Raw genomic sequence first — 21,818 nt, 5'->3', positions numbered from 1 at the left:
AGATGGTTTAAAACAACATTTTGAGACCTGTTGAGTTCTGTTCTTTTTTGTTGCACTATATTACAAGAACACAAGAATGCATTTTATGTTAATAACCCACCATAACAGTGCAATAAAACAGGGCTTTTTTCAGAGACCCAGCCCTGAAAATATACAGTTATCTTGGATCACCTTTCCCTCAAAGCCAAGAAAAAGAGTGATGTAAACAAGTCATTTAGCAGCGACAAAAGGGAAAGAAGAAAAAAAAACGATTTACCCTAACGACAAAGGAATTCTGTTTCTTCCTCAGGGCAAAAAAAAAAGAAAGAGGCTGTGAACGTTTAAACTGAGAAAAAAGGGGCAAACTGTGAGAAAAAGAAAAAAAAAGCAATTAATGTGTACATACGGAGTAAAGTAGAACATTCAAACTGAAAGGTAAATTTGTTCTATGACTGATATTAAGGCATATTAAATATTCAGAATTTAATTTCCCATCTTTTCGCTGAAGAAGTCATCCCATCAGAGCAATGAAAACAAAATGAATGATTTCACTCAATCACTCGCTTGGTTTCATTAAAAAGTGAAAAAGTTGAAAATGTAGGTTACTAAAAATATTGGTCATGATAACCAAGAAGTTTCAAAGGTCAGCAGCATCTTAAATCCTCAAAAGTATTAAATATTTTGTTAACACTTCAGAATGATGGTCCATAAGTTATTGTTAGCGCGTTTGCACAATCTTGTATAGTATTTATTAATCACAGTTCAACATTAACTAACGCATTATTAAAATCCAAAGTTGGGCTTGTTAACATTTGTTAATGCACAGTGAGTTAACATGAACTAACATAAACTTAAATAACATTTAACATAAATAACTTTAACATTAACAATGTTTAATATATACAGTAATACTGTAAATGGACTACTAATTGTTTGTTCATGTTAACTAATAACATTATTTTAAAGTGTTTCCAATAGTTTTATTTAAAAATAAATACATATTTTAAGAATAAATAATAAAATTAAAATGTACAAAGCAATACGTTGTATTACATCATCCTTACATCAAATTATACAAAGCATATTTTTACAAAATGTTTTTTTTTTTTTTTGACAATTGGAAAACAGAAAACTAATTCGATTTTGTTAATAAATGTTATAACATATCATTTTAGGGTCTTTGCCAACTATGGTAAAACAACAACAAAAACAAAAGCAAATAGCCATGTTTCCATAAAAGACGTGCGAATAAAGCAGTGGTTCCATCCAATGAGTCAAAGCGAACAAAGCCTGATTATCTGGCACCCAATATCAACAGTAAAAACAGAATTTTCTGCAGTAGGAGAAGCTGCAGGAATCTTTTCTTCATGTAATAAATGACTTGCGCCTCAGAAGGCAATCCTGACACGCAGTGAACGCGCGGTGGTGTTTGAAGCTGTGAGACGCGAAGCACAGACACTCTTGATTCTAGAGGTAATTAATATAATAACATTAATACTGAAATGGTTAAGGTGTTTTAGAACGACCAAAACATCATTTCAGATGATTTACAATGTGCTCAGCCTGCTGGTTTGTCCATTCACACACATCTCAGGATCTTTTATAACAAAATGACATTACATTTCTTTAATGCGAATACTGAAATTTTTTGTGGAAGTGTTTCTATCGTAGCTGTATGCACATCTTTTCTTATGGAATAAAACGTTTATCCTACTCAGTTATGCGCATGTTTTATGCACATTTTCAAAATTGATGCACATCTTAGCATTTCCATCAACTATTGGGCTTTTTAATATGTATGTGTATGCGCTTATCAAATTGTGCATAAAAATAGGTGGATAGAAACGGAGCTATAGACTGTGGAAGACTCTTACCTGCTAAGCATACTGTTATGTTATGTCATCTTATGTCATGAAATCTTATGTTATTTTATGTCATGTTTTCATATGTCGTGTCTCCTTATGTTGTGCCATGATGTATTATGGAATATTATCTCATTTTATTATTTAAAATGAAAATATTTATTATTTAAACCAGACACATATAGCGTATATACAATGCAAATTACCCCCAAAGACTGCTGAGGGTCTGTTACCTGACAAGAGTCCTGTCATGTTATACCACTTTATTACATCTTATGTCATGTCATAGGCATAGTTATTTGCTACTAAGGCCGGACAGCTGCTAAGTGTGTCTAAATGATGTCATATCTGCAAAACTTGCATGTCATCATTAAACTTGTCATGTCATCTTATGTAATGTTATGTCATTGAGTCACATGTGGAGTCCCACAAGGTTCAATTCTAGCACCTCTCCTGTTCAACCTTTATATGCTCCCACTGAGCCAAATAATGAAAAAGAACACAGAATCACAGCTATGCTGATGACACTCAGATCTACTAGCCTTATTGCCTAATGACTTCAGCCCCATTGACACCCTCTGCCATTGCATTGATGAAATCAACAGTTGGATGTGCCCAAACTTTCTTCAGTTAAACAAAGAGAAAACTGAAGTCATTGCGTTTGTGAACAGAGATGAGGTTCTCAAGGTAAACGCGTACCTTGACTTTAGATGTCAACAACAAAAAATAAAGTCAAGAATCTTGGTGTGATTCTGGAGTCAGATCTGAGCTTCGGTAGTCAAAGCAGTAACTAAATCAGCATACTATCATCTCAAAAACATTGCATGAATTAGATGCTTTGTTTCCAGTTATAAACTTGTTAATGCTTTTATCAGCAGCAGAGTGGATTACTGTAATGGACTACTCACTGTCTTTCCCAAAAAGACAGTCAGACAATTGCAGCTTATCGAGAATGCTGCAGCCAGAATTCTGACCAGAACCAGGAAATCAAAGCATTTCACACCTGTCCTCAGCTCTTTACACTGGCTCCCTGTTACAATCAGAATAGATTTTAAAGTATTATTACTTGTCTATAAATCACTAAATGGCCTAGGACCTCAATGCATTACAGATATGCTCACTGAATACAAACCTAACAGATTACTCAGATCATTAGGACCAAGTACATTAGAAATTTCAAAGGTTCAATCAACGCAGGGTGAATCTTCAGCTTCCAGAAATGATTAGATGTGCTCCAACATTAGGCACATTCAAATCAAGACTGAAAATACATCTGTTTAGCTGTGCCTTTACTGAATGAGCACTGTGCTACATCCGACAGATCACACTATTATGTTTTTCTCTTCTTTTTCATTGTTTTATAACCTGTTTTAACACATTTTAATCTGTTTTTATTGTTTTAATCATATATAACTTTTATTGTCTTGTTTTTTTTATTTCTGTTTATGTAAAGTGCTTTGAATTACCACTGTGTATGAAATGTGCTATATAAATAAACCTGCCTTACCTTATGTCAAGTTATGCCGTGGAATCTTGTGCCATGTTATATTAGTAAATTAGTAAAACTTGTTTTACCTGCATCATAAACTTTGACTGATTCCAAAAAAACTATTGATGGTCTCTTACCTGCTACTTGCTGTGTCGTATCATCTTATGTCATGTCAAATGATATTGTATTTGCTACTAAAGTTTGACAGAGGCCAGTGTAACTAAATAAAAGCAATTTTATTATATTATTATTTAAATTCATACAGGGCGTCAGCGTCAATGCTTCCTATTCACTTTGAATGGGTGACGCCAATCGTTGCTGACCTGAATTGTTGATCCATCTGCACCACTTCAGCGACATTGCTTGCTGCAGAAGTTCTCAACTGTTCATGCGCCAACAGAAAAGACAGCCAATCAGATCGCTTTATACAGTAGCCGATTGCGGACTAATTTCATTGACTCACGCTACTATGATGATCGCGTCAGCCCAACTTCAACTTCACGGCCTTCATCAAGCATAGACGCTGAACCCCCGTGTGAATCAGGTTTAACTGACCAAAAGTCTGTTGAGGGTCTCTTACCTGCTAAGAGTTGTGTCATATCATCTTTTGTCTTGTTATATGCTATGCTATTTGCTACTAAAGTCAAACAGGGGTCAAGTGTGACTAAATGTCAGTAATACAGCATAAACAAAGACTGTGAAGTGTCTTCTTACCTGATAAGTGTCCCACAAACGAATGGTGCAGCGCAGAGGAAGTTCTCTCATAAGAAGATTGTTCATCCAGCGGAAAGCGAACTGCAAATACTCCACCTCATACAGCTGCATGTGGCGATGCACAGTTTCTGTTCAGAAAACAAACAATAACAATAAACCACCACCATAACGTCAATCACCTCATTCATCCATCACAAACAATTACATCGTCATTAGAATCTCTTCAGTCAAAATTGGGCCCAAACAATAAATGACAGATGCTCGGTGGACACACACAACAATAACACTTATTCCCATCGACATTTTATTTTTCGCGCACAGACACCAGACGCTGTTCATGCATGACAGCCTTCAGGCCATAAGACATAAGACCCTAATAAAGCCATAAAGAATATCGACGTCCATGCCATCATGCGCTCGCCGCTGTCATGAAAGCATGAGGTAATTACTCAGCTGTCAGGTCAGTGTCTGAGAGTGTTATGTTTGAGGGGAAACAGCAGCTTTATTTATGGCCATCTCTTTAATCAACACAGACGCGCTACTGATGGGTGGTGTAACATGCATGACTGCGTGTCCCTGCAGAAATATAGCCATCTTCATCTGCCTCCTGACAACCATGCCATTTTCCTGGCCATCACTTGAACAATGGGTTTTGGTACAACAACAACAACAACAACAACAACAACAACAACATAATAATAATAAAACAATTTACAAGCATGCATTAACATACAAAGTATCTATTTATATATAGTCTTTAATAATAAGATATATAAATGTTAATTTGTTTAAGTTTATTAATCATTTACTGAATGATCTTAAACAAAACACCAACTATTCTTAAATAACTGGTTTGTAAATAATGCAATAGTTAATTTAGTAACGAAATGTGATTCATTAAAGTATGAAAACACAATCAATAAACACATTATACGCCTTATAAGTCAAGAATACAGCCTTTGTATATGTATTTACTAACTACTTACTAACATCTATTAATGTAGAGTTAATGCTTAACAAATAACGAATGAACTATTTGATAATGCTTAATAAATGATACATAGTGTGTAGTTATTATAAAGTGTTACCCATAGATTTGATTGTATCTGAACTTGGTCAGTTTAAGGTTCCTTTATTTATAGCACCATGAAAAAAGAGCAATACATCAAAATTTTCAACAACAGAATCAGCCAGTCTGCAGATAAACTTGGCCTTGGGCACCAGTGAACATTTCAGCACAAAAATGACCCAAAACACACAGCAAAAGTGGTGAAGAAATGCTTAATTGACAAAAAAAAAAACTTTAACTTTTTGGAGTGGCTCAGCCATAATCCTGACATAAACCCAATTGAGAATCTGTGGAGGGAGCTAAAGATCAAAGTAATGAGTAAGAAGACCCTAATGAATACAGATGCACAGAAAATGTCAGCATAAGGATTAAAATACCAAATAATAATAAAAAAACAAGGTCTAGTTGCAAACATCTTGTACGCACACACACCTATGAAGATCAGCTGCTGCCAAAGCTCTTGCTTGCCTTGACAGTGTCATTCTCACATCCAGCTCTCCGCAATAAACAACTTACACTCATTAACACTGAATACATCACACTGCCAAGACAGAGAACAAGGACTGAAACAAGCTTAACACTTCAGCATGACAACAAGCCAAAACACGCAGCAAAAGTGGTAAAGAAATGCTTAATAGATAAAAAAACATTAACATTTTAAAGTGGCCCAGCCAGAGTCCTGACATAAACCCTACTGAGAATCTGTGGAGGGAGCTAAAGATCAAAGTGATGAATAAGAAGACCCTAATGAATACAGATGCATAGAAAATGTCAGCATAAGGATTAAAATAGCTAATATTAAAAAAACAAGGTCTAGTTGCAAACATCTTGTAAACACACACACACCTAGGAAGATCAGCTGCTGCTAAAGCCCTAGCTTGCCTTGACAGTGTCATTCTCGCATCCAGCTCTCCGCAATAAACAACTTACACTCATTAACACCGAATACATCACACTGCCAAGACAGAGAACATGGACTGAAACAAGCACAACACTTCAGCTTATTAACACTGCAAATCAAAATCATCCTCTTTCTAAACTAATTAAACACTCAGTGACAGATAAGGATGTCCAAGATAATGAAAACAAAACAAAACTTTTAATTAAACTTTACATTTCAAGTTTATATAAGTCTAGATTAATGTATTTATAGTGTCATCATGGTTGAAAGGGTCTTGTTTTTTTTCCTGTCTTGTTTTGGCATTACACAAATATGTGTAAAATCAGTAAGAAAACAAAAGTAGATAAGATAACAGGTTTCCCATTAGACATTTGAAAACACTTTTAGTTTCACATTTAATCTCATATTCATGCTGATTGTTTTATTTGAAATGTTACAGCAAATATCGATTAACATGTTATTTGTTTTCTAGCCTTGGTAAAAAAAAGGACACTGAATTTTATCATTATCATATAAATACAGGCTTTCAAAACAAATTTTCAAGATTTCCGTTTTTCTTGCAACATAACTACAAGACACACACACACACACGCACACACACACACACACACACACACACACACACACACGCGCACATGCACACGCACACAAAATGCACACATGCATGCACACACACTCACACAAATAAGCTCTTCAATCCATATCTTTGGGGAAAAGATTACTTATTTAACTTATTACTTATTTAAATGAAACTTATTTAACTTATTTAAAGTTATGTTTTATATATTATATGTGAGTAAAACTTAATTTTTTGGTTTTATTCAATAGACTACTGAAGACATTTTTTTTTTCACATCTAAAACAAAGATGTCAGAAAATGTATTTTTAGATAAAATAACAAAAAATGCCATGTTTTCAGACATGCTAATATTCAGTTTTAGACAATGGTTTCTTCAAAAATGCTCAGGAATCAATAGTTAGTGAAATAACCCTGATTGTCGGTCACAACCAATGGAAAAATTTGCTATTCTGACTGAATAAATAAATAAATAAATTTATATATATATATATATATATATATATATATATATATATATATATATATATATATATATATATACAGTTGAAGTCCCTTTGAATTTTTTCTTCTTTTTTATGTATTTCCTAAATGATGTTTAATAACAGAGCAAGAAAATTTTTACAGAATGTCTCATAATATTTTTTCTTCTAGAGAAAGTCTTATTTGTTTTATTTCGGCTAGCATAAAAGCAGTTTTTAGTTTTTTTAAAAACATTTTAAGGTTAAAATTATTAGCCCCTTTAGGCTATATTTGTTCGACAGTCTACAGAACAATAACTTGCCTAATTACCCTAACCTGCCTAGTTAGCCTAATTAACCTAGTTAAGCCTTTAAATGTCACTTTAAGCTGTAAAGAAGTCAAATATTATTAACTGTCATCATAGCAAAGTTAAAATAAATCAGTTATTAGAGATGAGTTATTAAAACTATTATGTTTAGAATTCTATTGAAAAAAATCTGCTCTCTGTTAAACAGAAATTGGGAAAAACAAACAGAGTGGCTAATAATTCTGACTTCAATATATATATATATATATATATATATATATATATATATATATATATATATATATATATATATATATATATATATATATATATATATATATATATATATATATATATATATATATATATATATATATATATATATATATATAAAACAACTTGTCTAACAGAATTAAAAAAAAATGAAACCCTGAGAACAGAATAATTACAGGAATGGAGAAAAGAGCGCTCTTTTATTATCAGCTGTCAGTCAGCGCCTGCTCTTTTTTCCTAGTCATTGCGTCTTTGCCGTGTACAGTGTAAATGCAGTCAATCGGATTCAAGTCAAGCAGGTCATCAAAAAAATAAGATATAGTCACAAAATCAGATTTGACTATCAAGATCTGCAGTGTAAATGCAGCCTAAATCCTAAAATAAAGAAAAAAAACAGAAAAAAGGCCTTACATTACAGTTTTATTTGCAGAATAGGGATGGTCAGCAAGTAGAATGCATTTGCTTGCGTAACTCTTTCCACCTTCAAAGCAGCAAAACGCATGCAGGTTTGCGAGGGGCTGGGGAACAGGCAGAGGTCAGGGGTCACAGAAAGACAAGTGAGCTGTTTGCCACGATTCTGCTGAGCAATGGACTTGCGCTCGACTTCTGCCCCTGCCCATCCATCCCATAATTACATCTGCACTGACCCTCTGACTCGCCCTCGCTGCATTTCCAGCCAAAACCCACGCAGACACTAAGAGAAAGAGGGTCTACAACGCCCACCTCCTGCGAGATCACAACAGCACTGAACAGACAACATTTTCAGTAGTCTCATTACAATATAATGTGCGTCTTATGCATTGTCAACAAGTCAAACATCTAGAATCATTTATTTATTTAGATTTATTTCTAAGTAGTTTATTGCTTACCCAAGCTGCATTTATTTAATTAAAAACAAGAGAAAAGTTCAGTTGTTTGGGATACGTCTCGGTGAAATTATTAAATGTAATTACGATACATGAATATACACACGTAAATATATGTGTATAATTAAGTGTGTGAATAAGTGTTTCCATTTGTTAGTGACCTCAAGCTGAAGCGAACTTGGGTTCTGCAGCAAGACAATGATGCAAAAAAAAAATCTGGCAAGTCCGCTTCTGAACGGCTGAAGAAAAACAAAATGTACACTTTGGAGTGGCCCATTCAAAGTCCTGATCTTAACCAAATGAGATGCTGTGGAATTACATTACAAAGGCAGTTCATGCTCGAAAATCATCCAATGTGGCTGAACTAAAACAATTGAGCATAGATGAGTGGGATAAGATTCACCCACAGTCTCATAGCATGTTATTGAAAATGCTCAATTAGTTAGTGGCCCAACCAGCTGTTTAGAGGGCACACACCTTTTTACACAGGGTTAGGTTGTTTTGGATTTTGCTTTTCCTTAATAATAAAAACCTTCACTTGAAAATGCATGATGTGTTTACTTGGGCAAAATAATAATAATAAATAAATAAATAAATAAATAAATAAATAAATAAATAAATAAATAAATAAATAAATAAATAAATAAATAAATAAATAAATAAATAACAATCCATAGGAGGCAATAACTTTTTCACAAGACTGTGAATTTATGGTGTGTTTTTTGTGCGTTAGGTTGTTTTGTCTTTTATTTTGTAGTAATATTGCCTTTCTGATTCCAGTTTTGTTTTCAACCATGTGCTCCTGGTTTGGTAAGACATTGAAATGATTTTTGTAATATTGAATCTGACTAATCAAAATAGTAAAATAGAAAATCTATACTGTGCAAAAGTCTTAGGCCACTGGAATTTTCACCCCCCCATAACCAATAAAGTTGGTTATCTCTATATTTTTTGTAGCATGTCAGTTTGAAATATCAATTTACATTTCCAAACCATAACTTGGTCATTAATTGTAACTCAGTGTATACAGTGAGATTATTGTCTGCACAAGGAGTCTGACAATAGCCAGTGCTCCACATAAAGATCTAATCTGATCATCATCCAGTCTGTCTGCAATGACATGAAGAAATAAAACAAACTGAGACAAAGTAAACCCACTGTGATAATTGGGATGTGATTGGGATTAAGTTGGGGAGTGGACGATCTATGATATATAATAAACAAATTACAAGCATAATACAAAAAAAAAAGTATATATATATATAATGTATAATAATATTAATGTGCTGCGTTGACGCGAGACTCTTATCGGGCGATTAAAAAAAATATCGCCGTTAATCTATTCATAAAGGTGGGATGGGAGCTGGATCTATTCTATGCAAGCTATAATGTCTTTCACCTGGCCAAATTGCACTAAGAATGAGTCTTCGAACCTGTGTGTATTCCTACAGTGAAATTACCACCAAACGTGCCGTGCTAACATGGATGCAGTGATACATGATCCAATACAACCTCCGCAACAGCGGCTGCTTCAGGACGGATGGCCCAGTGTTTCTGGCCAATCACGCACTTTAGGCTAGGCTGTGGTTTGTAATGTTATGTAAATGCCATTCGATTACTAGGAGCTTGAATGTACGTGTTTGTATATATTTGTGTGTCTGAGTGAGATTTTAAATTAAAATTTTTATTTGTTCATGCAAGAACCGCATGTAAGAACATTTGTGATGCATTTTGAAAAGAGGAGATGAGCCCCTGGCCTAATGCGCCACCTGGCTTGAGAAACCCATTCTCAAAGACGTACTTTTAGTCATTTGGGTAGCACACATATTCTGAATGCCTTCGGTAGAATTTAAATGAGCCATTTATATATATATATATATATATATATATATATATATATATATATATAGATAGATAGATAGATATATATACGGCAACAATTCTAAGATCATGGCCTAATCAGGCCCATACACAGTCATCCCAATCCAAATTAATGAGTTCTTTACAAATATAGCAATTCAAGCTGTGTGCTGGAAATATACTCATAGTCATGAGTTTTGTAACAGCATCATTATTTTTAATAACACCATTTGATAGAGTATTGACAATTTTCTTTAAATATTTTAATGACAAATTAATTTTGTTCCACTGAAACAAAAAAGCGATGAGAAAAAAAAAACATGACATAATTATAATCACTCTAAATGAATCACTTCCTTTGTAACATAGCTATCTGGTAACACTATATTCATACAGCAATATACTGCATATAGCATAAAAACTAAGATTTTTCAAAATTTTATCATACAGCCCTAGTTTTTCTTATTGTTGACTGTTTGTCTCTGAACGCTCAATGAATTTTAAGGCCAGATCTGGAGATGTGACAGTTGATGGCGGCCACTGTCACTCTCGTAAGATTCTACAAATGACATTCATCATCATGACAGAAAGCTACTTCCTGCGCTTGTTCATAAGCCATAAGTCAAGTGCCACAAGTCTAACAAGATCAATGTTTAGGGTTGCGCGAGCGCTGCTTTTAATCTGACATTATTTCACAACCACATCTTCAGTCACACCGTTGATTCATGCAAAGTAAATGGAAAACAGAAACGATAAATGTACACATTTATCAGTGAGCAAGACAGCGCACAGCAACCAATATATTTACTATTGTTAAAATAAAGATTTTATCCCTGGTTTGTGGATTACAGTGTGATCAGTAAAATTCAAGGTGTGTTCAAGGTACATTCCTGACATTTTCAACTCTGTTCAGGGTTATTTAAGTTTAAATAAATTTGTATATGCTAATTATTTTTATTGTTGTTCCAATCTGACTTTAAAGTTAACAATTTTGCTTGAATTCATTCTAATCATAGTGCTTGAATTATTAATTAATAATAATTAATTATTGGCAGCACGTTGGCGCAGTGGGTAGCACAATCGCCTCACAGCAAGAAGGTCGCTGGTTCGAGCCTTGACTGGGTCAGTTGTCATTTCTGTGTGGAGTTTGCATGTTCTCCCCGTGTTTGCATGGGTTTCCTCCCAGTGCTCTGGTTTCCCCCACAAGTCCAAGGACATGTGGCACAGGTAAATTGGGTAAGCAAAATTGTCAATAGTGTATGTGTGTGAATGGGTGTGTATGGATGTTTCCCAGTGATGGGTTGTGGCTGGAAGGGCATCCGCTGCATAAAAAAACATGTGCTGGATAAGTTGGCGGTTCATTGCACTGTGGCGACCCCAGATTAATAAAGGGACTAAGCCGAAAAGAAAATAAATGAATGAATGAATGAATTAATTAATATTAATAACTGTTTTATTATTATTTTTATTATTATTAGGGCATGTGTGCGACCAAATCTTTTTGGTGACCATTGACTTGAATTATATTTATATTATTATTATACTGATGATACAAATAGTACAACTACTACTACTCCTACTACTACTACTACTACTACTACTACTAATAATAATAATAATAAACCCAAAAAATAAATAAATTGACAAAAAAATCTAAACAAACAAAAAAAAAAAACAAAATGAGACAAAATAACAAAACAAAACATAAAACAAAACAAAATAAGACAAAATAACAATCAAAACAAAATAAAACAAGACAAAATAACAAAAAAACTTAAAAAAAAATCTAAACTAAACAAAAATCTAAATAAAACAAAATAACAAAACAAAACAGTACAAGACAAAATAACAAAACAAAATAAAACAAGACAAAATAACAAAAAAGGACAAAATATTAAAACAAAAGAAAAATTAAGACAAAATAACAAAACAAAATAAAACAAGACAAATTAGAAAAAAATCTAAACAAAACAAAATCAAATCAAAACAAAACAAAAATTTAAATTAAAAAAGAAAACAAAACACAAAACAAAAAACAAAAAAAAACCTAATCAAAACAAAACAAAATAAACAAAACAAAACAAAACAAAAAACAAAACAAAAAAACAAAACAAAACAAAACAAAACAAAACAAAACAAAACAAAACAAAACAAAACAAAACAAAACAAAACAAAACAAAACAAAACAAAACAAAACAACAATGAATGAATAAGTAGTTTGGAAAAACATACAAGTAAATATTTACTGACATATTTCGTTTTAGGGTCACCAACCCCATTTAGAACTCAAAACCTGACAACAAACCAATTCGAGGAGCTTTGTTTTCTACCAGTTGAGCCTTCTGTTCAGGTCAAAAGAGGACATTCTATAAAAACAATATTTATGCTGAAAAAAAAAAAAAAAAAACATTAAAAAGAAAAGCGACATCAGGTGTCATTCAGGTTATCAAGTATTTCCTCATTCCCTGAGGACTCTCTGTACTGTGTCACCTCAAATGTTAATGTGTGCTTTTCTAACCTTATATGATTTGCACGGGGAAAAAAAAGCCCACATTGTGTCCTCATTTACATAAATAAATTCACCTTGAGCAATTTGCATGCTGATGAAGCTCAATGTATTCATACAAAACAGACAAGATAAGAGGAAACCGTGTTCACGTTCTGGGGCGCTTCTGACGAACAGAATTGTTTTAGCGTTAAACAACTCTTATGGGCTATCGTCTAATACGGCTGCTAATTACTACAAGCCCTCCAACGAAACCAAAGTGTGTGGCGACAATAGTGTGTTTGGTTTCCTAATGAGAGTGCGAGTGTGAAAGAGACATGTGGAGAGAGAAATAAAGAAACAGATGGACAGATTACACACACACACATTCAACAGTCCAAAAAAAAAAAATAAAAATGAAGAAAATGGAAAACAAAGAAAAAAAAAGAGCATTTAATTTACATATAAAAATGAATACTCATGTTAAACAGATGCTACAGTTTAAACATCACACCGGGAAGATATTTTGAACATATGAAAAAATAGATAAAAAGTCAATTTTGGCTTTGAATTGAAATCAAATTAACATCCAATTTAAAGGTGGAGTATATAAGTTTGACACTCAGTGGTTGAACTAGATATTGCACACCTAATTCAAAACACATGCAAGCACAGGTTGCCAGATTGATGACACCAACAGTAGTGTTTTAAGTTAAGGCTGATTTAAGTTGTGTTCTAAATAAAAGCAACGGCATATGATAGAAGGAATATTCTCCACATTAAAAGGAGTTTTTGTTCTTAACAACACCTGAAATTTATATTTTAGAAACAGCTTCTATTTCTTGCAGCTGAACAACAGAAAACTGATAATGATCACCTCAGGTACACCTCATGTGTTTTATTCAGTGTTAAATACTAATAATGTGAGTTTGAATGCCATACGTGACATTTATTGCCATATTACTGTAAGCAGCAGCAAATAGTTCACCTCAGAACTATTTGAAATTGACCTTTAGAACAGTGACCAAGTGCAAGCCAACACAAATCAGTGATTCAGCATGTACATTTGATAATGTTAAAGAGGTTTAATATGTATTAATTGGATTATAAACCTTACAGTTTCATTAGAGTGCAGTAAGTGCACTATTCTGTCGAGCCTTCCTGAAAATATGTATATTTATAAATGTATATTTATATATATATATATATATATTTATATATATATATATATATATATTTATATATATATATATATATATATATATATATATATATATATATATATATATATATATATATATATATATATATATATATATTTATATATATATATATATATTTATATATATATATATTTATATATATATATATTTATATATATATATATATATATATATATATATATATATATATATATATATATATATATATATATATATATATATATATATATATATATATATATATATATATATATGTGTGTGTGTGTGTATGAAATACGCCGTTTTCCGCAGAGGCATTTTGGGTGCTGGAATATAATTGGCTAAACTTGCAGTGGGTGGGTTAAATAACCAAAACAAATACAGACGTCCCAGTGCGTAATGTACATTTTCAAAGCAGAATATCTGACTTAAGCAATGTTTTTCAGATAAACAAAGAATGCTCACTCAGCATGTTTCTTTAATATTCACAAACATATTATGGTATTTTTACAGGTATGCTTTAGAAAAGTCAAAAACTAACATACAGCACCTTTAATAAATAGTTTTTTATATACAGATAAATCATAATGATGTTTAAATATAGCACCAATATTAATGGTTTAAATTGACTTCACAAATAAAATGTCAAAACAATAATCAAAATGGTTATTTTAATGTAATACATTGTGCTTTATACTTTCTTTTGCACAGTTGAAGACAAAATGATTAGCCCCATGTAAAAATAAAAAATAGCCTCATGTAAAATCATAATTATTTTTAAAATATTTGCCAAGTTATTTTTAATAGAGCAAGAACATTTTTTTAAATTATTTACTGTTTTATATCTAGTTTGTATCTGTTTTTTTTTTTTTTTAATTCTTGGTTCTTTTATTTTTGTTTAGGAAAAGCAGTTTGTATAACCATTGTGTTTGAAATGTGCTATATAAATAAACATCCCTTGCCACTTATTTATTTCATTTTATCTATTTATCTATGCATATATTTATCTGTTTATCTATATAGCTATTTATTTATTTATTTATTTTTTTTTTCATTCGAGCCAAAATAAATAAATAAATAAAGAATAGTTAATAAAACATTTAATAATAGTAATTATTATAATTATTAATAATAATAATTATTATTATTGTTAGTATTATTATTATTAATAAAATAATTAAATAAATAAATAACAACAACAACAACAACAACAACAACAACAACAACAACAATAATAATAATAATAATAATAATAATAATAATAAAGTAAATAATTAAATTAATAATAATAATAATAATAATAATAATAATAATAATAATAATAATAAACTATCTAATAAAAATCTATGACATTTTAGTAAGTGTCTTGTAAAGTAAAAACAAAATAAAAATAAATAGATAAATAAAACAACCTCACCCCAACATCCTTGCTAATCTACTTTAGTCTAGTATCTTACCACAATGTATCAGACTAATCAAAACTACCGTGGCATACGAAATGCCACACTAAAGAAATAACAGAGGTACACATCTTTGTTCTCCTCTCTCCGTGTACTCTATTCAAGGCGACTTCCTGTCTATTCTCCACCCTCATTTATCTAGCAGCCTGATCGCTGTATTAATATCAATTGTAAGCACATCCTTGTTTCTAAGCCAATGCGAAGACATTGAAAAATGAAGGTGCTAGTGCAGAACAATGAAACTTCAGCTGATTGGGGTGTCGGGGACAGTCATTGATCAAAGAACTCATACCTTGGTAACATCAGCGTGTTTGGGCAACGCAATAAAGCTCACAATGAAACTTATTCTAGCATAGAAAAAAAAAAAAAAAAAAAAAAAAAAAAAACGACTGCTCTGTAAAGCTTAATATATGTAGTATTGAGGAATGACTAGGTTAGAAATCATTGAAAAAGTGGTAGTTTGTTCAAATTACTGATTTCAATGTGTTTCAATGTACTGTATATATATATATATATATATATATATATATATATATATATATATATATATATATATATATATATATATATATATATATATTCCATGGTCTGTTGAAATTCATGATTCTGATTAGCTGGAGGGTGTACATTAGTTTCGTTGAAATGCACAGGTAGTCAGTTATGATCATTTGATGGTGTTCAAGCACAAAAAGGTCTAGACAAGCACACAATCCTAACAACGACAAAGATAATGCATTGAGGCAAGATGAATGTGATTATTCAACTACCTATGTTTTGTTTGCCAGTTAATGAATATATCGTGAAGGGTATTAACAAGTGCGTAGAGACACTCTCACTTCTTCAAATTCTAAATCAATTGGGTATGAGTAATGAAAAAAGCAAACCAAAAAACGCTGACTAATGAAAATTGACAAGTGAAAATTGGCCCAGTCTACACAAGCCTTAAAAGCAAAGCAGAAAATAAAGTTCTATAAAAAATACAATTAAATATAAACAAACTATTAACGGATGGTGTTAGTTTGTTAATTTACTCACTCTAGTTTCTACAACAGACCAGGCAAATTAAATATTAATTTAACTATTTAAAAAATCATACTATTTGGTTGTTTCAGAACTTAAACTTCTGAACTTAGACTTCTGAGAGGTCTAAGCTGAATAATTACACAGTAAAATAATGGCTGCTACCTTAATTTTTTTGTTCAAAATTTACTGTTCTAGTCATCTCAACTTACATCAATCAAATTGACTAAAACATATTAAAATTTGTATAAATAAAAAAATGCTGTTGAAATTTGATTAACTTATTAAAATATGTTAAAGTAGCATAAAAAGATTTTCCTTTTTGCCATCTAGTTTTTTTACAGTGCACTTTTGTCTTTATTTCAATCAAACTTGTCAAAAAATCCCAAATAATACTTTTACCATGAGCTGTGGGTGAAGTATAAAAAAGAAATGGCTGAGGAGCTTCACCAAGGCATGTAATTATGAGAACAGGAAGTGGAAATGGCCATATCTTGAAGGCGGTTAAGGTGTGAAAATCCTATAAAAAGTGCTCGCGGCTCTTTGAAAAGCAGGCGGATAATTAAAGCTCAACGGCGAGGAAATTGGCAGGCCGCTTAGGGCCTAGTGGTGAAGGAAATGTAAAAGAAATCAATGCAGTTGTTCGAAAGCTTGATCTGTCACGATGACTTCAAAGAACCGGCGATTTTATTTTCTGTCTGAGCACCAGAAACAATGAACACAGTTCGAAATGCACCAATATGAATGGACTTTAACTCTGAGCTACAAGGTAAAAGAGTTGACAAGAACGAAACATGACAAAACTGAATAAAAGTGTGCACGTGCATCTGCATACACATCATAAAGCCAAAGGACACACACACACTGGTGTTATAATGTCAGATTTTTAGTCTGCACTCTTGTTCTGGGTGGAAAGGAATGGTTTCCTTGCTCTTTAGCTTACCTGACAGCAAAGCACAGCGCAAAGACCACGAGTGGAGTTTCCATGACAATAAAACGGAAGGGTCCTTCTATAGTACTGACATTTAAAATTATATATATATATATATATATATATATATATATATATATATGTATATTTATATGCACATTCTGGTGTCATTAGCCACTATATGCCAAACTCTACAGCTCCTTTCACAGAGAGCAAAGCAAGTCTTACTCCATGTGCAATGTTGGTAAAAAAAAAAATTGTGCTTAGTGTTTGCGTTGCATATATGCAAATTGAATACATCGTAAATGCGCACACATTGGAAACTATTGTTGGGGAATAATGTAATCATTCAAAATTTGAAGAAGTAATTTGCATGATTTGTGTCAGAAATTGTACCTCAATTTATGCCTTCTATGTTTACCCTGTCTATCAATCCTCATTCACAGAAACGCACTGTTGACCATGATTTAGTTCAGATGGAAAATGATTTCAAAATCATAACTACTACTATCTCTGAGAGCTAAATACCATAATAGCCTAAAGAATGAAATAGTTTTTCATCTTACTTTATTTTCTTTCAAAAATACAAAGACAGACAAAGAATCCAAGAAATCTAAGAAACACTATCATCTTTCCCTATTCTCGAAGAAAAAATAATAATAATGATTTAGTCTTGTCATAGTATTAACATACTGCTTCTTTTATAAGCCACTTTGGATAAAAGTGTTACTTTTTATTAACTTACCTTTTCAAGAAACAACATATTACTAAGCTAATTTGAATTTAAGCTTTTGGTCTTCTGTTTCAATATGAATTAAACCAAAAAGCGAGTTCTCGATAATGAAAGTAGTCCTGATTAACATTAGCAAAGACATTTGAAGCAAGGTATATGAGTGTCATGTTATGTTCCTAGGCACTTTATTCTGTTTTACTGGCAAAACATCCCTACTCTGTTAATCTCTGTGTAACTATCATTAATACATCACAGCGTTAAACGCATTTAAAGTCATGAATATTTCAATTCAGGGATCTTCTTTGAATAACAAGACCTAAAAGTGAAGTGCCTTTTTCAGGTGAATCTAAGGCCGGTTTAAACTACAGGCAAATGTGGCCCGCATCTGATTTTTTTTTTTTTTTTTTTTTGCCCACATGTAAATCAGATTTGTTTTTGTCTTGACAGCGTGAACAGCCCAAACTGCATGAAGTCTTATCTTTTCAATTCAGATTTGTACCTGCATTTACACTGCATGGTTCAAGTGACCAAATTAAGACTTTTTTTTCCCATGTGGCACAGATCGCATATGGCCCAAAAAAAACAAACAAACAAAAAAAAGAAATCACATGGATTGCGATTTACTCAAATCAGATTCAGGCCTTGTTCATATGTGGAAATGTTTGCGATATGAATCGAATCTGTGCCTTCGTGCCTGCAATGTAAGCAGGTAGATCGGATTTTCACCTGTTAATGCAGGTCAGGCATCATTAAAAACCGTAGTGAATGATGTCAACTCTGACGCTTTCATTTCAGAACAGACTTCAGCAGAGTTCCAAACCTTACATTTCAAATACTAGAGCAAAAAAAGCATTTGTATTGTTGTATAGCAAAAGTATTCAAGCATGTTAGAGAGAGCACATGCGGGTCAGTTAAGAACCATGATCTGTTCACACTGCAAATCTGATATTGGCCACATTTATAACAACAATGTGAACAGCTATGCACCTAGCTTGTGTGATCGTAGCCAAATAATTACTTCAGTAGTTTTACATTTCCAAAGGCAGTTTGGCTCCAGAATTACAGCGTGCCACACTTTATTTTAAAGTACAATTCTTGCTATAAGCAAACCTTTAACTGTGACTTTTAGCTAAATTAACTTCTAATTGGCTGCTTATTAATATTTATGGCAGTTGTTGGATTTAGGCAATACTGTAGGTATGATTGGGGATGCAAAATAAGAACTAAAAGTACTAATAACCAACCAATTAATAGGTAGGTAATAATCCACTAGTTAGTAATGAGAAATGATCCCAATACTAAAGTCTTACCTTACAGAATAACAATTGTCAGAAAGAACCTTGACTGTTTTGCGTTTCTAAATTCGCTCTGTGTATTAATTACTGGCATCATTTCTGTCAGCGGCTCTCAAAGGCACTGCATCCGCAACAAAAAAAGCAAATGTTGTGCAAGCGTGACCTCCGCACCTGAGCAGTGCATCTGGATCCGAGCATCTGGGTGCGCATGGACACTCTGCGCCGATGTAAGCAAGATGGGATGGACAGCTCACAGCTGCGAGGTCAGATGACCTTCGGCCTCACTGGTTGATGTTCGGGGGCCAGATACCTGCAGGGAATGCCTGTCATGTCTGTGGGCCGCTGTGGGCCCTGACAAACATGCCCTAGCTGTACCCTGACTGAGAGGAGCCATATGGTGATGAGACAGAACGAGCATGTCCTGTGAACAAAGGTGTTGTAGCGTCAATCTTCTACAGCATCGCTGTAGGTCTGTCGAATTTTGATTAATCGTTGAAGGAGCAACACGGTGGCCCAGTGGTTAGCAAGGTTGCCTCACAGCAAGAAGGTTGCTGGTTCGAATCCCGGATGGAACAGGAGACATTTCTGTGTCTGTGTGGGTTTCCACTGTAAGTCTGGCTGTATATTAATACTTAAGGCTGATTTATACTTCTGCATCAAGCGCACGTATATGCTTATGCTCCGGAGCAGCCTTCGTGTGGTTGCATAGCCCTCACCATGGCTCATCTCTTAACAAATGGAACTACACGTCGCAACAACGCTTAGCGTGAGGTCAGCTTAGTAGCTATGCTGAGAGTGGGCAGTGCTGAGAGCCATGAGCCCGATGGAGGGAGTGTTTACAAGTGTCGAGTCCCATGAAGGAGCTCCAGATGTTTTCTGTTTACCTTATGATTACACGTCTGCCGGTTCCTGCCTCTGAATTAGCAAGTTTTAGCTACTTGTACATTAAGTTAGCATTCAGAAAAAAACAAAACACCCATGAAGAAACTCGATACAGAAGAACATAACCTACTGCCAGCTAGCGTTTCAGAAGTGTTATTGCAGAGCAACACAAACAGCATGCAGATAAATGCAGGACTACGTGCAATAAGCCAGCCTTTATTCTGCATAATCTTATTTTTCATCCATAATCAAACCCAATACATAAGCCCAAATAAAAATAAACAGTTAAATTAGGAGTTCATTGAGCTAAAAGTCACAGTTAATGGTTTGTTAATATCAAGAATTTTACCTTGAAATAAAGCGTTACCTTCTTTAAGTGGAGCAAAACTGTCTTTGGGAATACGAAACTATCAAAGTGCTGTAACTATTTGATCCCTTTGAAAGACATTTTTAAGAAAATCCCCAAATTTAAATATTCAAAACTTTATATAAATGTGTTTAACACTGTAATTTACATTAACTTTCAGTCATTTAGCAGACGCTTTTGTTCAAAGCGACTTACAAATGAGGCATTCAGCAATTCAACATGAAGAGGCAATACAGACAAAATTTGATACTTATATAAGGGAACTTATATGTTGTGTGTGAGTGTGAGTTTTTTCTAAAGTGCTCAAGTGTTTACAGAAGATATGGGTTGGAAGTTGTTGCTTGAATGATGTCAATAAATCAGCAGTCTGCATGCAAATGGGAAGATTGTTCCACCAGTGAGGAACATTGAATGAAAAGGTGTTGGAAAGTGACTTCCCCTGCGAGACAGCACTCACTTAGAGACTGGGAAATATTAATGATTTTATTTAATCGTATCGTATCATAATAACAGTTACATAGGGATTATCAGGGGGTCTGTAATACTTTAATGCAGGTTTTTGCATTCAAATGTGTCTGTTTTTAATATAATTTTGACAAATATGCACTCACTCACTTTCCTTGGGCTTTATCCCTGGTTTATCAGGGGTCACCACAGCCGAATGTACCACCACATACTCTGGCAATTGCTTTACACATTGGATAACCTTTCTGCCAAAACCTAGCACTGAGAGTACAACACTCACACACTTTTCCATTCATTCACTTGTTTTTGCTAGTATATGCTGCATTCCAGACAAATCAAGGAGATTCCCAACTTCCTACTTGGAAATAATATCTAGAACGCCACTAAAAGACCTATAAACTGCTGTTTGATCTTGTTTTTATTTGCTTATTGTGCTCACTTGTGCTATCATGTTGGCATAGCAGTCAATACAGCACCTTTTTCTGTATTGCCTTTAGAATTCAAATATAATTTGAGCAGAGGAAAGAAATCTGAATTCAGGTTTTCAGCCATATTGACAGCCCTACTAGACTGAAGGTCTGGGCTTAGACCGTCCCAGAAGCTGCATGTTTAAAACCCC

At 33.2% G+C, this 21,818-nt stretch overlaps 1 protein-coding gene across 3 annotated transcripts in view; it reads right to left on the bottom strand.

Moving 5' to 3' along the window:
- tbc1d22a (TBC1 domain family, member 22a) overlaps window positions 1–21,818 on the bottom strand; it is a 308,060-nt gene that overhangs the window by 99,851 nt on the left and 186,391 nt on the right. For all 3 annotated transcript variants that reach the window (XM_056455444.1, XM_056455446.1, XM_056455445.1), the window contains one exon: window positions 4,045–4,172. In XM_056455444.1, coding sequence (XP_056311419.1) covers window positions 4,045–4,172 — 128 coding nt within the window. The remainder of the gene's footprint in view (window positions 1–4,044; window positions 4,173–21,818) is intronic.

The sequence above is a fragment of the Danio aesculapii genome, chromosome 4, assembly GCF_903798145.1.
Source record: "Danio aesculapii chromosome 4, fDanAes4.1, whole genome shotgun sequence".
NCBI classification, from domain to species: domain Eukaryota; kingdom Metazoa; phylum Chordata; class Actinopteri; order Cypriniformes; family Danionidae; genus Danio; species Danio aesculapii.
This window is presented reverse-complemented; position numbering and strand designations above follow the sequence as displayed.